Source organism: Drosophila albomicans, chromosome 2R (genome assembly GCF_009650485.2).
Source record: "Drosophila albomicans strain 15112-1751.03 chromosome 2R, ASM965048v2, whole genome shotgun sequence".
Classification (NCBI taxonomy): domain Eukaryota; kingdom Metazoa; phylum Arthropoda; class Insecta; order Diptera; family Drosophilidae; genus Drosophila; species Drosophila albomicans.
This window is the reverse complement of record NC_047631.2, coordinates 7,720,589-7,736,694: the sequence shown is the minus strand read 5'-3', so window position 1 is coordinate 7,736,694 and position 16,106 is coordinate 7,720,589. Positions and strand designations below refer to the sequence as shown.

Sequence of the window (16,106 nt, the reverse complement as noted above, 5' to 3'; positions counted from 1 at the left end):
CTCACCATTTAAAAAAAAAAACAAAATAAACTAAAAATCAAAGTTCAGCTCGCTCGTTTTCTTCATCTAAAATCTAAGAAACAAAAACCAAATCTAATAAAAAACTAAATGAAAACTGCAACTGCAAACAATTGGCAACAATTGAACTAATTGTTTATATGCTTCTAATTATTTTATGCCAAATTTCTGTTTGAAAATTAAACCAAAATCCAACAAACGAAACGAAAACCGATCCCCCAACAAAACAAATTTGTTTCTCAAACATAAAACGAAAACGACATTGAAATTGAAATTGCAAAAATGTCACGTGAAAATTCGCCACGTCATGGGTCGATTCGTCGGCATTTGAACAACAGAGACTCGCCAGCGGGTTCGTCGCCGGGCTCACCACATCACCACTCGAACCATCATTACCATCACCAGCATCAGCATCAACATCATCAGCAACAGCCGCCGATTATGGAGCATGCCACAGGCGCACCCATATCAACGTCCGCCTCGAATATTGCCACGGTGCTGGAGGATGGTGAAAATCCAATTTTACCGCCACTGAGCGGCTCAGGACCAAGTCGACAGCGTTCGCTGCGAGATCGGCTTAAAGATGGCATCACCGGCAGCTTCTCCTGGCAGTAAGTGTTGCTCTCCCTCTCTCGTTCTTTCCAAAAGCTTTTTCGAAATTTCATTTCTCGATTTTTCGAATTTTCGAATTTTGAAAACTTTACGTTTAGTTTTATACGTTTTACTTAACCCCCAAATTGCATTTTTCAGTAGAATATTTTTATTCAGTTTTGATCGAAACTTGATTTGACAATTGTAATTACAACAAATTTCAAGTAATTTATAATTATTGCTAATGATTAAAACCGAAAAAAAACAACTTTAAACGACATCACAACAAACAAATAATAAAAAGCACTACGTAGAAAATGATATCTTATACAAAAGTCTTATACAAAAACCTTTCTAGCTGCACACCTTTGAAATACAAGTACTATAAAATACCAACCTTGATTCCCCCTTTTATACATATACTTATAAATACCGCACTTAAGTACTTAAAAAAAACAAAACGCACAGCAACCGCACATTCAAGTTCACTTTTGTAGGCGATACTGCTAATTGATACTTCAATCAAATTCCCCAAGTTTAGGCACGTGCAACAGAAACTCAAAACTGCCAAAGGGTAAGTGAAATATGTAATTCGAAATCTATGAGTATAATTTGATAATCTACGAATCTTGTATCGTGAAGCGAAATTCTTTGAATTAACTATTGCCAAATGAGTTTAATTTACAGGCAGGTTTGCATTTTCAAATAGGCTTTATCTTAACTAATATAAGTCTTAACAGATCCAGAGATTTCTTTTGGAACTAACTTAACACCATAAAAGAAGATTAGAGAATAAAAAAAATGGTTTCTGCATTCCTTAAAATGTTCGCATTATCTATCTTAAAAATTTCATAATGATTTAATCGCAATAAAATATCTATATGCTTATCAAACGATTAATCCTTTTACAACTGATAATAACTTAGCGAGTCTACAAATCTTGCCTCGTGAAACAAAGTTCTTGGGATTAACTATTTTCAAATGGGTTTAATCTATAAGCAGGTGATCCTTTTCAAAAAGACTTTATATTAACTGATATAAGTATTAACAGACCCACAAATTCTTCAGGAAGTGACTTAATGCCACAAAAAAATGAAAAGAGATTGAAAAAATGGTTTCTGCATACTTTAAAATTTTCGCATTATATATCTTAAAATTTCATAATGATTCAATCGCAAATCCTTCTACAACTGGATAAGCAACAATGTCGTTTGTATCCTACAACTTGTCATTGTTCATAAAAGCTTTTATTTATTTAATTTCGATTTATATTAACCCGCGTTAAGTCACCTCAAAATTGAGCACAGGGCATGTCTCAGTCAATCAGCAGCTTTACTAGTTTAAGATAAAATCTTGACAGAAGTTGCGACTACCAAAAGGTTTAAGCGACAACTCGGAAACAGTTAAGCAAAAAGGAAAGAAGGAGATACAAAGCGAAGTGAACAATTCCGCATTGTTGTAACTGGTAAAAAAAAAAAAAAACAAAAGAATTTTCGCATACAAAAAATTGTATTTCATACAGACTCGTAAATTATTCACATAAAATGTGTAACTCGGCTCAGTTGGCTTCGCTGTGTCGTCCCTGTTGATGACACAAAAAACAGAAAAAGAAGGAGACCAGAAAAAAAAGAGAAAAAGTGATTGACGTTTACGCATTAAGCGCCAGGGAACACAAACGAAATGAAAGCGAAAACGTAAACGGGACCACAGATCGCTGACAGAGCGAAACAGAAATAAACTCGACAGGCAAAAAAGACAAAAAAAAAAGAGAAAGAAAACAAAAAGAAACGAATTCGAAATAAACAATACAATTGTGCAATTTAAATGGTAACAGACAAATGAATCACATGGCCATAAATCAATTGAATTTGACATTTCAATTTCGTACGTCCTGCGTCTGTTAAAGGCCAACGTAAACGTAAGAATCTGGTTAATTTTACACCCAAAACTGGCTCAAGTCCGATAATCAGGAATCAAGTTTTATAATGAGTATGTGGCCAAGGCAATTAATTGGCCATTAAGTGAGATGTAATCAAAGCTTCAATTGCCTTCTTATCACATCTTAACGAAGCAATTCTAATTTTATGTTCAGCTGACCAATAGAATCTGTTATTTAATTACAATTTCTATGTGCAGCTTAAAAAAACTAGCATGGAACCAAATTCTATACAATATTCTATAACCTTTGAGAGAACAAAGTGAGAAACGTCTAATGAAATTACTTAATGATAAATAACAAAAGTCGAATTTCCACATTAAAGAGATATACATATTAATAAACTTGTTTGTAACATATGAAATATCTACACAATGAATACCATTTTTCTTTAAAATAATTTCGGTAATAGGAAATTACTTATATTTTCCTATTTCTGAAATTATTTTAAGGAAAGATTGTATTCATTATGTCAGCTCTAAAATAAGATCCGATTTTAGCGACCATTTTTCAAAAGTAATAATATTTTAATTTAATTTATTCGACCAAATCATCATTAATAAGTACTTAACTGTAATATAATTGTATTCAAAGGGCTTTGAATATTACAAAAAATATATAAACGATTTAGGAAAAGAGAGTTTTATCATATTCTATAATATACTTCAAACAATCTGAATATGTAAATATTATTATAAGATCAATTTCTTTGAGAATAATATTTCAATATTTAATTATAAAAGGATAATCCAAAATTTCTTATTAAATCGAAGACAATTTTCTTGGGTAATCTTTAAATAAGACAAATATTATAATCCAGATTTAGAGTTCAAAGGCTTTAAACATTTGTATTTATATATTTAAGCGATTTTATGAATATCAAGCCATTTCAAAAATGCATTTTCTTTGCTTCTACCGCTTTATGCTTTTATTGTTTTCCACAAGAACACATTAAAAACAAAATGTTAAGCATTCACTCTGGAAATAAAAATCTACTTTGTATGCTGCATATTAAATGCTATACTTTGAAAAGATTCGTTCTATGAATATTGATAGAATAATTAAGAAATATATTATTCCAGCGCATATTTGCTTCTCGACTGTTTTTTCATCATTTCTTTTTGGCGATGAAAAACATTCCGTACAACTTGTGATAAAGCCAACACAAAACTTTCTGCCAGCAGAAGGCAAACTTTTTGGACATGACAGCGACAAGAGTGAGCATGAGAAAAGGAAGAATAGAACAGAATACAGAATTCAGAATACAGAATACAAAATATGCCCATTGGCAGAAAAGTAAAAGTGATGTTGAGTTATTTTCTTTTTGTAATGTTTATTTTTTTATTCTCTGCGAACACGACGTATGCGTAATATTTCACGTTAAAACTTTCACTTCACTGTTTATAGTCCCGGGTGTCTCTGGGTCTTGTTTTGTAGAATTTTCTACATAGACAGCATTGCAAATTGCTGTCGCTGTTGTTGCAGGTAATTTGACCTCGAAAGCTGGTTAACTGGCTGACTGGAAGAGTGAATGGCAGTTGCTTTTAATTTCTGTTTGTGTACATCTCTCAAACAGGTTTCTTGTTATTGTTCTGTTTTCTGTTCAGCAGGATTCCCAAACTGCAGCTGCCGAGTTTTGTCTTCCTTAAAGCCTTTTTAAGACTCTCAACTGTCAGGTAATTTATAACCTTGAAACCCTTTTGCGTTGGCCTTGATCGTCTTGTTGTTGTCTGTCTCCACTTGCCATTCAGTCTGTCTGCTTAGTTGATTGCATCTTTGTGCCGCACGAAGCCTTTCAACTTGTTTGACCACTTTTTAATATACTTGCATATAAATGTAGGCGCAAGTATGCTTAATTTTTTTTTCATTTTCATCCACTCTTTGTCCATCTCGCAGACAACAGACACTTGAAGGCATCGGACTGACGCCTTACACAAGTTCGCTTGTGGAATTTTATTGTGGATTTTTGTGAAGGATAATCGTTTTACATAAATAGGGATCGAAAAGAAATTGACGCTGCCCACATTCCTCTACAAATAAATATTGAGCTAAAAGCGTCCTTTTTTGTTGTTTACGTGTTGAATCAAAACGACAACAAAAGCAGCGACAAATCTCGGCCATTGGCATGTCCTTTTTAAAAGCAGAGCTTGCCAATATTTGAGCAGCCATTTCAGCTATTTTTCAGCACTCAATATTTTGCATATCAATTAGGTTCACAAATTTTGAACCCACGTTCAAAATTACACACATTTTATGTCTTTGTCATAAGCGTATTTTGAATAATCGATTCATAGTTTACAAAGTATGTTTCTATATTAGTCAATTGTACAATTAAAGAGAATATATGTGTATTCTATTTTTAGTACTGTAATTTAAATGTGTATTGCTTAATATGCAATTACAAATGTTTACAACTTTCCATTAACATTAATTTTGTTGCAGAAAAGACTCTTTCTTTCAATAAATAAATTCACCCTCAGTCAGCACCATGAACAATGCTCTTGTATACAAAACTAATGTACTACAAATTGTCTCTTCAGTTGTGGATAAAAGAACATCTGTCTAATGATTTTTCCATCTGGTGAAATAATTTTCTACTCACGTGCGAAATCTCTTATGGGAAATTCGAGTTGATTAAATTAACTAACTAATGTTTATTTCATGTTGGTTAATGGAAACATCTGAGTACAACGGAAAGCATTCACATGTCAAATACAGGAATGATATATTTCATTTATGAATTTTGTATACAAATGTGTATATGAAGAATTCGAAATGGAAAATATTTGGACTTGATGCATTATAGAAAATATAAATCATACTTTTTATATAAATTAAGCTAAGACTGAATTGAAATGAATCTTTACTAGATTTCTGGTCTTTAATAATTGATATATTTCATTTACGAATTCTCTTTACAAATGTATAGGAGGAATACAAATAACATATAGAAAAAGAATTCAAAATAAGAAATATTTGCGATTAATGCATTTTAAAAAATATAATTTTTATTAGTTAACCAAAAGTTAGAATGAAATGAATCTATATCTATAAATTTTGTATACAAATGTATTGGAAAAATACATATATTTAGAAAAAATTCCAAGTTCCAAGTAAAAATTATAAAACATATCCATATTTTCAATTAGTCTACAACTAAAATGGTATCTGAATCTTTACTGTATTTCTAGTCTTTAATTAATGAATAATGTATTTATAAATTTGGTCTACAATTGTATAAAAGAAATTGGAATATTTAGTAACAATTCCAATAGAGAAATATTTGCATAGTTTAAAAAGCAAAATAAATATAAATCATATCTCAGCTAGTACTTTTGTTTTCTCTAAAATAAAATGTTGTATTATATACTAGATTTGATATAATAAACAAAAAATAAATCTAATCCTTTCTGTGAATGAGAATATAACTAAAATTAAATCTGAGCATCTAGTGTATCTCTAATCTTTAATTAATAAGAAATATCTGACAGTATTTTGACAGCTTTTCATTCATTTACAATATTTAGCGAATGTATTCTATAGAATCTAGTATATAGCTTAGCCTTGACCTTATCAAGCGTAACTAAATACAATCTTAACACAATTTGTTAGCAGTTTTTTAGTCATCTCCGTCCAGATTGCTGCCCACACACGAATTTATCTGTCGAATTTGCTAATTGAAATGCGGTTCAGCAAAAAACAACAAAATCATAAAAAACACGTCAACCGAAATTTGAACAATGTGTGTTTAGGAAAGATATGCCGAATGGGGAAATAGGGGGGGGCGAGGGGCTGGACAGGCCCCCGTTCGAAGTTGGGTAGCGTTTTATACTTAGATGTGTGAATATTTTTATTGAGTTGATAATGAAAAGATGGCCATAGCGATGCCGAACACGTCTCGAAAGGCGTCTGCTCGGGGCCATATTGATGAGATGATGATGGGATGATGTTGATGATGTTGTCATTCTCTCGTCTCATTGTTGTTGTTCTTCTTAACGATGATAATGTGTGTGCGAGTGTGTGGGCGCTTACTAATCCTTTGGGCCATTTTGAATTGCATCGCGTTTGCTTCGCATTACTTAATGGCAGACACACTCACTCACACACACACAACATACATAGCACACCCACTGACAGTGACTGCAAATAGCTGTTGACCCTGAGACGATGCACTCACATAATGGCCGTCATCAGCATTGCCCCGCTGACCCTCGTCCTCGACTCCCCTTCTCCCCTCTCTTAACACACTAAATAGCTGCTAAATTAAATGTGTGTGTGTGTGTTAGTGTAACTCTATGTTCGTGTGCGTGCAATTCATGTTTGACTTTCACTTGCAGCTGTGATGAGCTTCACTGCGGCTGTCAACGTCAGCCACACCAACAACAACAACAACAACAATTGCTACAACAGCAATGACAACAACAATCACACAAACATATTGCCATTTGCTGCCACTGTTTCTGGCATTGTTTTTGGCTATAATTTGCATTGATTGCTCACCGCACAGTGGAGCAGAAGCCATTGTAAATTAGAACACAAGAAAAAAACATCAAAGTAAATTTTTCTCTCTTCTTTTATTTAGAATCTGTATGTTTAAACAATAAGTAAATTGTATTATTAATATTAAATTAACAGAAATATTAGTTTTCCAATGACAAGACTCATATTATATACAACATCTTTTTAGTTGGTTGGATGAATTAATCGGGAAGATCGAGTATGTGGTATCTTTTCAGTGTTCTTAAAGTAAACTTTAAACAAGTTTTTTATTTCCTTTTGAAAGCTGAGTTATATAAGTAAGATTATCACACCAAATTCTAAATATTAAAATGATTAATAACCAATTTAAGTATAACAATTAGCATTTTTATTGAAACTGAATACTCTTGATTTATATACAAATTTCTTAAAAATACAAGAAAAAACCACCAACGTAAACTTTATACATTTGTTTATTCCCTTTTTAAACCTGAGTTATATAAGTAAGATTATCACACCAAATTCTTAATATTAAAATGACTTTTCTTTAATTGTTTTGGGATTACAATTTAGATTTAACAATTAGCATTGTATTGAAACTGAATAATCTTGATTTATATATAAATTTCTTGAAAACAAATTTTGACTTTGTAGAAGAAAAAGTTCATTTTATGAGGAGAGCATTAGTTTAAATAGAAAATACTTTAATAAACTTTAGAATACAAATTCTTAATAGTTAAGTTATTTCATTTTATATAGTTTTACAATACGTTACATAGTTAACAAGTGTTAAATAAATATATATATATATTGAATATTTTCCAAATTTGTTGATTTATGAAATTTGCTACCCACATTGTATTAAATTGCTACTTTCAAAATATATCCTGGTACCACTGTGAAGAGTGCAATGTTAGCTGATCGGTTGGGGCTGCAAAGTGGGCGTTGCTACGAGTATTGTCAATGTTGTGGCCAATGTTGTTGCCATTTTCCGCTTGCCGCTTGCCGTTTGCTGTTTGCTCTTGTTGTGGTCTACTCTTCAGCCGAGCCGAGGATAAAATGCAACACAAATGTGTCCATTGCTGCTGCTGTTGCTGTTGCTGCAACGTTTATTTTTGTGACTGGTGTAGCTGTGGCTCACAAATTGTGATTAGTGTTATGTCTTTGTCAGCGTCGGTTGCAAATGTTGCGGATGCTGTTGGCAGCTTGGGCGCACTGGGCTTGTTTGCCACAGTTTATGTGTCCATTGGCGACAGGCACTTTACATAACGATTATGAAATTCATAAATTTGTGTGTCGCAATTGATCGGCTTACGAGGCGTATGCGCAATGTGGGAGATTCTTGAGGCGATTGAGCATATATGAATATGAATTAATTGCCACAATTAAGCGTTCGATTGTGAATGCAAATTGCGCTTAATAAACATTCGCGCGGCAATTCTCTAAGTATAAAAATCAATTTTCGTCTTCATTTCCCTGCAAAAATGTTGGGAAATTAGCAAATAAATGTTAAGTTTATTACACACTTTGTAGGAAAAGGAATTTGATCTTGAACCCAACAAATTTCTTTTTGTTTGCTAAAAGTATTATTATTTTGCGACTTAATCTTAAGTAGTTGACTTGAGCTGACATTGATTTCACTTTATAAATCATTTGATTCCATGACTGACTTGTGACTGACTGACTTTGTGTTAGCCATAATCCGTGGGACGTGGGACAACGTGCTGCTCGTGGCATTTTAATCACACTCATAAGCTTTAATCAGCCCATTAACGCTGCGATTAGAAGCACTTGCTATACCCTATAATAATTGTTCATTTCCTTGTGATTTATGATGCCCTACAAGACAATCGCACATGTGTGATCAATTATGCATTACAACTTTGTGTTGCATCTCTCATAAATATTCAACAAATTCCCCCTAGCTTTTCGGGTCGAAATAAAAAGCACTTTTATGGCTATATATAAATATATTTCTATATTACTTAGTCTGGTCTGTTCATGTCTCGAGACACTTTGTGGACACAATGCCATTGTCATTGCTGCTTAGCGTTGACATTTCGCTTGACATTTTGTAAACAAACAAAATACAACACAAAAAAGAAAAAAAAGTATTTCGTTTTATTAAATGCGACGAAATATATTTGTTATCTAAGCACAAGCAGCGCTAACTATGTGCACATCTATGTACATATATTTCTGTGTTCTTTCGGGCCATGTGGCTGCAAAATGCACTTGGCTAAATTGTGCACATTAATTATTAAATTTTACTAAGAATTTCTTACTTTCTCCATTCTATTTGAGGATTATTCCTAATCGCTTGAAACTAAATGCACATTTAAAATAATTAGTTTGCTGAGCATTTTTATTCATGGCTCAATCACCTACATATGTATATTTTTCCTTTTCTTCTTTGAGGTCCGCTACCCATTAAAATAGTTATTGTATATTGTCATATAACTTACAATAATGAACTTAATTAAACTTATTTTTTAAGAAACTACAAACATTTTCGGCTCTTTTTGTGAATGAAAATCAATCACAGCTATTTCTGTGATGAGCCAAAATGTTCTGCACTTTGGCCAAAGATATGAAAACAACAGGAAAACAAACCACATCTAACAGTGTTTTTGCTTATTTCTCATCTCTATGTTCAAAAAAAATGTGGAAGCGATCAAAAATTCAGGGAATATGCCAAAAAATCCGTTAAATAGATCTGATTCTATCGCTCTGCTATTTTAATGAACACAGCTTTATGTGTAGAAAGTAAGTTTCTTTGTTTTTATGTTCTATATTCCATTTTGTAAAAACAATGTGCAAGCGATCAACTAACAAAAAGAATAGACTAAAAATCCGTTATATAGTTATATGCTTCTGTCGCACTGCTATTTTAATGAACACAACTGAATGTGTAGAAAGTAAGTTTCTATTTATCCACTGACCTACACAGCAGATTGTTGATTATTTTTACACCCTTGTAACGGTATGCTCAATGTCACATGCTTGACATTCAATCAATAATATAATAATAGCAAAGCATAGCCAACTATATGTTGAGATAATTACCTATCATTATTGTTTATTAAAACATATTAACCAAGTGCGCCGTTCATTTCCCCAAACGCATATATCAAATCTACAAACATCGATAAATGAAATTATTTATTAGCAACAATTATCGTTATTGTTGTTGTCCTTGCATTAGACAGCAAACAATCAGAAATCAACGATCTGCGATCTGCGTTCAAAAATTGTCTTTACAAATTTATCACTTTCGAAATGGGTTTAAACACAAAACAAAATGATATTTAGCATTCGTCATGTAAACAAGGATATGACAAACAGATGACAACAACTCGGGGGACTGTCATCGACATCGTCATCGTCATCGACATCGACATCGACATCGTCAGCGTCACTCTGTCTCTATATATGGCTTATCGGACAGCTCAATTTAGATTAGACAAAAGGCGTGGCGATGCATTGATTGATTGACAGCAGACCTCGAGCTGCGTTTAAGCGTTTTTTCTGTCTCCTTAAAAAGGCAGACAAACGTTTTTATAGTTTAGTAACGCATGAAAAAACATATTTCTATTCTTTACGCATTTGTTGTGTCTGGCCTTCTCTTTTTATGCAAACTAGTCTCACAGTTTTATAGATATGCTAATGCAATGTGCAATTTGTAGTTTGTTAACTTGTTAATAATGTTTGTTATTTATCAGATTGCTTTTCTACGACATACTTAGTTGATGTACTTAGTTGTTAAATATATTAAAATATATAAAATATACATAATTTATATACACAACATTTTTAATATTAAATATTGAAAATATTTAACCAAAATGAAAAAATGAATAGACATAAATATATAATGCCAAAATTTTATTGATGAACTTAGATGATTCGAATAAATTGTAGAAGAGATTAAATATACATATTTAAGGATATTTCAGTTATTCTTAGCTTCTTTTGGAATTATCAAAATCTTGAAATTTGTAAATATTAAAGAGTAAAAATAGCTACATATACTTAAATACAATATTCGAATGAACAGACATAAATATTTACTTTTAAAAATATTTTGGAACAAGTTAAACAGAATATGGAAAAAGCTATTGGAATTTTCCATATCTGTTTTTTCGGTTCTCTGAATAAATACTTGTAACAATTTGAGCTCATTTCTAAACCAATTATTCCCTAAATACAACACTCGCTTATCGTATTTGTTGCCTACCTGCTATTTGCTCTGAATATTATTTACCCGAAAATCTTTGAGACAAAAGTCATATATGCCGCCGATAAGCCACAAAAACACAATCAGAGAGAGAGAGAGAGAGAGAGCGAGATAGAAAGAAAGAAAACATATGTACAGACGCAAGTAGCAAGTAGGTAAATAACTAACATGAGCAAGTAAAATTTTCCAAGAGCTCCAATAAAATGTCATAAAATTTCCTTCAGTTTGGCTGGCGTTTTTGTCAACAAACAAATAAACAAACAATATTCAGTGTATGGTAGAGGCGCAGTTATATTGTTGTTATTATTGCTATTAAATAGCATACAACGACATGTTTAATATTTAAAGCAGTTATTGTACCCGGTAAAAGATACCTAAAAGGCTATGCTCGACTAGAATGCAGTGCTGAACATTTTTTTCAGTGCTGTTAAAGAGATTTACAAGATTACATTTTTGAGGAGAATTATAATTGGTTAATGTTATAATTACTTAAGGTGTAATTTCATTTTTAATAATTTTACAAATTTAAATATAATATTAAATCGAAGAGGTTGTTTTAGGGAACTTTGAGTATTAGTGAGTTAACAATCAATACATTTCCTTTTGTTGAACATAATAACAATACATTTTCTTTATTTTACATTAAAATACATTACAGTAATAATGTAATATTAAGTCTAAGAGGATTTTTTAGCGATGCGTTACTGAAGTAAACTTCGTCTCCAAATAGTTTATGTTCTCAAATTTTTAAACCTGAAAACCATTCTTCAACATAATATACAAAATATTTTGTTAATAATTTTTTCAAATTGAAAAATTTTTTCAATGAATTCTATTTTCTTATTGAGTCAATCTTTGTTCACAGAAGTTGAATTTTAAATGAGGTTATTTATCAAGAGAATTAATTTTTAGTGAAGGGCAATTAAACTGATGTTAAATTAAAGTTGAAAACCATTCTTCAACATAATATATTGAATATTGTGTAAATATATTTTGCAAATTGAAAGATTTTTTCAATGAATTCTATTTTCTTATTGTTCACAAAAGTTAAATTTTAAATTGGTTTCTTTATTAAGAGAATTCCTTTTTAGTGAAGTGCACTTAAACCGATGTTAAGTTGTACTTTAATTATTGCATGTTTTTAAAGTTGTGCCAGGGTATCTTCCAGTCGAGCATACCCAACTCATGCTGACGCAAGCAACTGCTTTATGCTAAGTGCGTGGTGCGTAGCACGTGCACCCGCTGACAGAGCAGGAAGAGATTGAATATGATTGCGGTGTGGGTGAGAGGTGAAGGCGGTGAAGAGAGGGAGAGAAGGAGAGGGAATGACTGGAGGTGGCAATAGGTTCACATATAAGTATAATGGTTTGTTGTTATTGTTGTCATTTGTCACGTTGTCTCATGCTTTGGAATGTCTTCAGCGCTTGCATTGAGAAATGACCGCAGGCGAATGGGAAAAAATGCGATGTGGTTGAGAGAACTTGGCCTTGGCTTTTTCGCAGCTGGCACAGCAGTATTATAAATGGCAGACCCGATATTGAAGTGAAGAATAGCAAAGTTGAGTTCAATTTCAAATATAATGTGTGAGAATTACTCATGAATGTGTTATCAGCATTGCCATTAATCAACTTTTAAAACATAACTTTATTCAGATAGACAAAAACTAAATAAGAAAGCTACAGTCGAATGTGCTCGACTGTCAGATACCCGGTACTCAGAATAAAAGCATAATATATAATCAAAATATACCTTAATAATTACTACCAAAATACTACAAATGTATCAAATGGTATATTTGGAATGTTGATATAGTACCACATTCAAAATATACCATACTGCAAAATAAAATATACCAGATTGTCAGCCAAATCAACTAAGACCCGTTTTATTCCGCTACAAAAGTTTTTCTTTAATAAATTCGACAATCACAATCACAAAGACTATAGTTCTAATTGTATATAACAAAATTTGCGACTCTGGATTAAAAATTAAGCTTGTTATTCGATTTTTGTCGATTTGCGGGGGCGGAATTGGGCGTGGCAAAAATTTAGCAAAAATCTTGATAAAAAGAAAAAAACTATAGCTCTATCTTTTTAGTCTCTGAGATCTAGGTGTTCATACGGTCAGACAGACAGACGGACATGGCTAGATCGTCTCGGCTGTTGACGCTGATTAAGAATATATATACTCTATAGTGTCCTGTTGTACATACATTTCCTGCCGGCACAAAATTATAATACCCTTCTACCCTATGGGTAGCGAGTATAAAAAAGAGGTGTGTGAACAGAACAAAACTGTTCCCAGCGAAGAAAACGAAAAATCCAAACATTAGAATTGAGTGGCTCTCTATGAGCTGTAGCATTGCTTGAGTTAAAAGCGGACTCATATATCTTTTAAGTCTTGTGATACGATGATGGGCCATTATAATTAATAATAATAATTCGATTGCATGTTTGCACAAATCTTCTTATAATTGATGTGGTCAACTGTCGGGCCAAATAAAATATATAATAAATAATGACTTGACTTTTGCCACAGCAAAAGATATTACAAAGTAAATAAATATAAATCGAAATACGTAGATATTGAATCAACAATAAGAATTATTGTATAACTGACATTGACCTCATTCATGAAAATAGGCAAATTGTTGTTAGCTCGATGCGCAAATTGTTAAAGAGTTGATAACAAATAGTTAAACTATATCTTTTGTTGACTGTTTTGTAAATAAATAATTTATCATACAGTCTCGGGGGTAAAAGACACACAAACACACTCACTTATGCTCTCCACTGTGATAATCTATGAACATTTATCTCCAAACGTCGACTGCTACTGAAATTGATCAAATATTTCATCGACCATTCACATAATAATGCTCAGACACTCGCATATGAATAATTTAAATGTGCCATGACAAATGTTTCAGTCCCCAACTGTCAATAATTTTATCACTTCCCTCCTGGCGAATTGATTTGAATTTTAGATTGCTGTATGCTAATTTATTTTGCTATCCAATGACAAATCTTTAGAAAATCGTTAAAAATATTCATTTTTTACGCAAAAATTAAAAGTAACAAGCCGATTTTAATGAAATTACCGAGCTTAACGACAGCAGCTGTTATGATTCGATTTACTAAGTATTATTGCTCAGTGCTAAATAAATAAACACGTTTCGTATTAATTTAGTGAATGGGTTTTAAAAATCATCAAATTTCTCAGTATCTAGTAAAACATTAGAGTTCAAAATTTCGCTTTATAATTCATTTTTATATTATAATTAATTATAAAGTAAATTTACTTTTTCTTATTTACTTCATTTTAAATAAAACATATTTAAAAGATGTGTTCTTGGTTTTAATCGCTTTTTGTTTTTAAGATAATATTTGATTGCTTTTTTTTCAATAAAAAAAGCATTTTCTCGAATTTATATACAATTTTTTAAATTTATTTTTACATTAATATATTTGTGCCCTTTAATTTATATAAGAAATTAGAAGCGTAAGGAAGTATTTAACAGATTTTCTATATGTCATTTCTTATTTAATTTTCATTTTGCATTTCGTCAGTTTTACAAGTAACAACTCGAAATTAGTAATGCAATTTTCAATGAAATGAGGAAAATGAAAGGCCTACAATAATTTGAGTGCACACAAATTCAAATTGCATTGGGTTAGTGGAGAGGAACGTTAACCTCATTACTGTATATTTTTGGCCCATTGGCTGCCAATTTGTCAGCTGACCAAATAAGGTACATAAAAAACAACAACAAGGTCCGAGTCCGAAATCGTATTGGATATATACAAAGTAATGAAACAGTTGAAAAATCCAGCCAGTCCAAAATACAAGTTGCTTGTTGTAAAATGGTTTTTTTCAATACCCTGTAATGAGTAAATGAAATGGGATTATAAGTTTTACAAGTCAGTTCAGTTATGTTTATGAAATATAACATATATGAGCATGTAAAGATCTTAGCAATTACTGATATATTTATTATTTTTATTTAACATATTCAAAAGAAGTATTAAATAAAAATAGTATACTACTTTTTATTTGAAATTCCCAACATTAAATGTCGTCTAGTTACTTCATAAAAGAAAAGAGACTATAAGTTTTACATTCATTTATGTATTAAGTTTAATGACATAATATATGAAGTTGTACAGATCTTGACAATTACAGAAATATTTATTATTTCTTACTTAACATATTTAAAAGAAGTTTTAAATAATAATAGTGGAATTCACATAATTAGAGGACGTCTAGTTACTTCATGCATAAATTTTAATTGTCTTACATTTTATTGGGAATAGATTTCGATGCCTAGAATCTTCGATTCTAAATATCCATCTCTATATCTAGGGTATTTTAACTTCCAGACAATTGGCGCCAACATAAACATCAACGTCAACATCGGCGTCGCTCCGCCCGCCGAGTTGTACAAAATTTTTTGCATTTTTTCCTCATTTAAACGAAAATTGTGTTTTCCTGTCAAGCCGGTTTTTCTTTTCATTACTGGACCACACCAACATCGCCGTCGTCGTCGTCGTCTTCGCTGCCAGCATAAAAGCAAAACCAAACAACTTGCAATCAATGCTGACGATGTCGTTGCCGTTGTCATTGTTGTTGTTGTAGTTGTTGTAGTTGTTGTTGTTGCTGCACTCGCAGTCGTTGTTGTAGTTGTCGCTTTTAGCTATTTTTAGCAAACTGCAAAAATAAAAAAAGCGAACAAAAAAGAGTTGTCGAAACTTGGCTGAAATGTTTTTTACACCTTCCGCCATGCGGCAGACGAAATTGCAACAACACAAGACAAAATAATAATAATAATAATGAAAATAATAACTG

General features: G+C 31.8%; 1 protein-coding gene across 6 annotated transcripts in view; it reads left to right on the top strand.

Annotated features, from left to right (window-relative positions):
• The first annotated feature begins 210 nt into the window (after positions 1-210).
• LOC117576569 (TLD domain-containing protein 2) overlaps positions 211-16,106 on the top strand; it is an 84,580-nt gene continuing 68,684 nt past the window's right edge. The window contains exon 1 of one of the 6 annotated variants that reach the window (XM_034261420.2): positions 211-629. In XM_034261420.2, coding sequence (XP_034117311.2) covers positions 301-629 — 329 coding nt within the window. In that variant the 5' untranslated portion in view covers positions 211-300. The remainder of the gene's footprint in view (positions 630-16,106) is intronic. The other 5 variants (XM_034261421.2, XM_052006801.1, XM_052006802.1 and 2 more) reach the window with 5 other exon arrangements.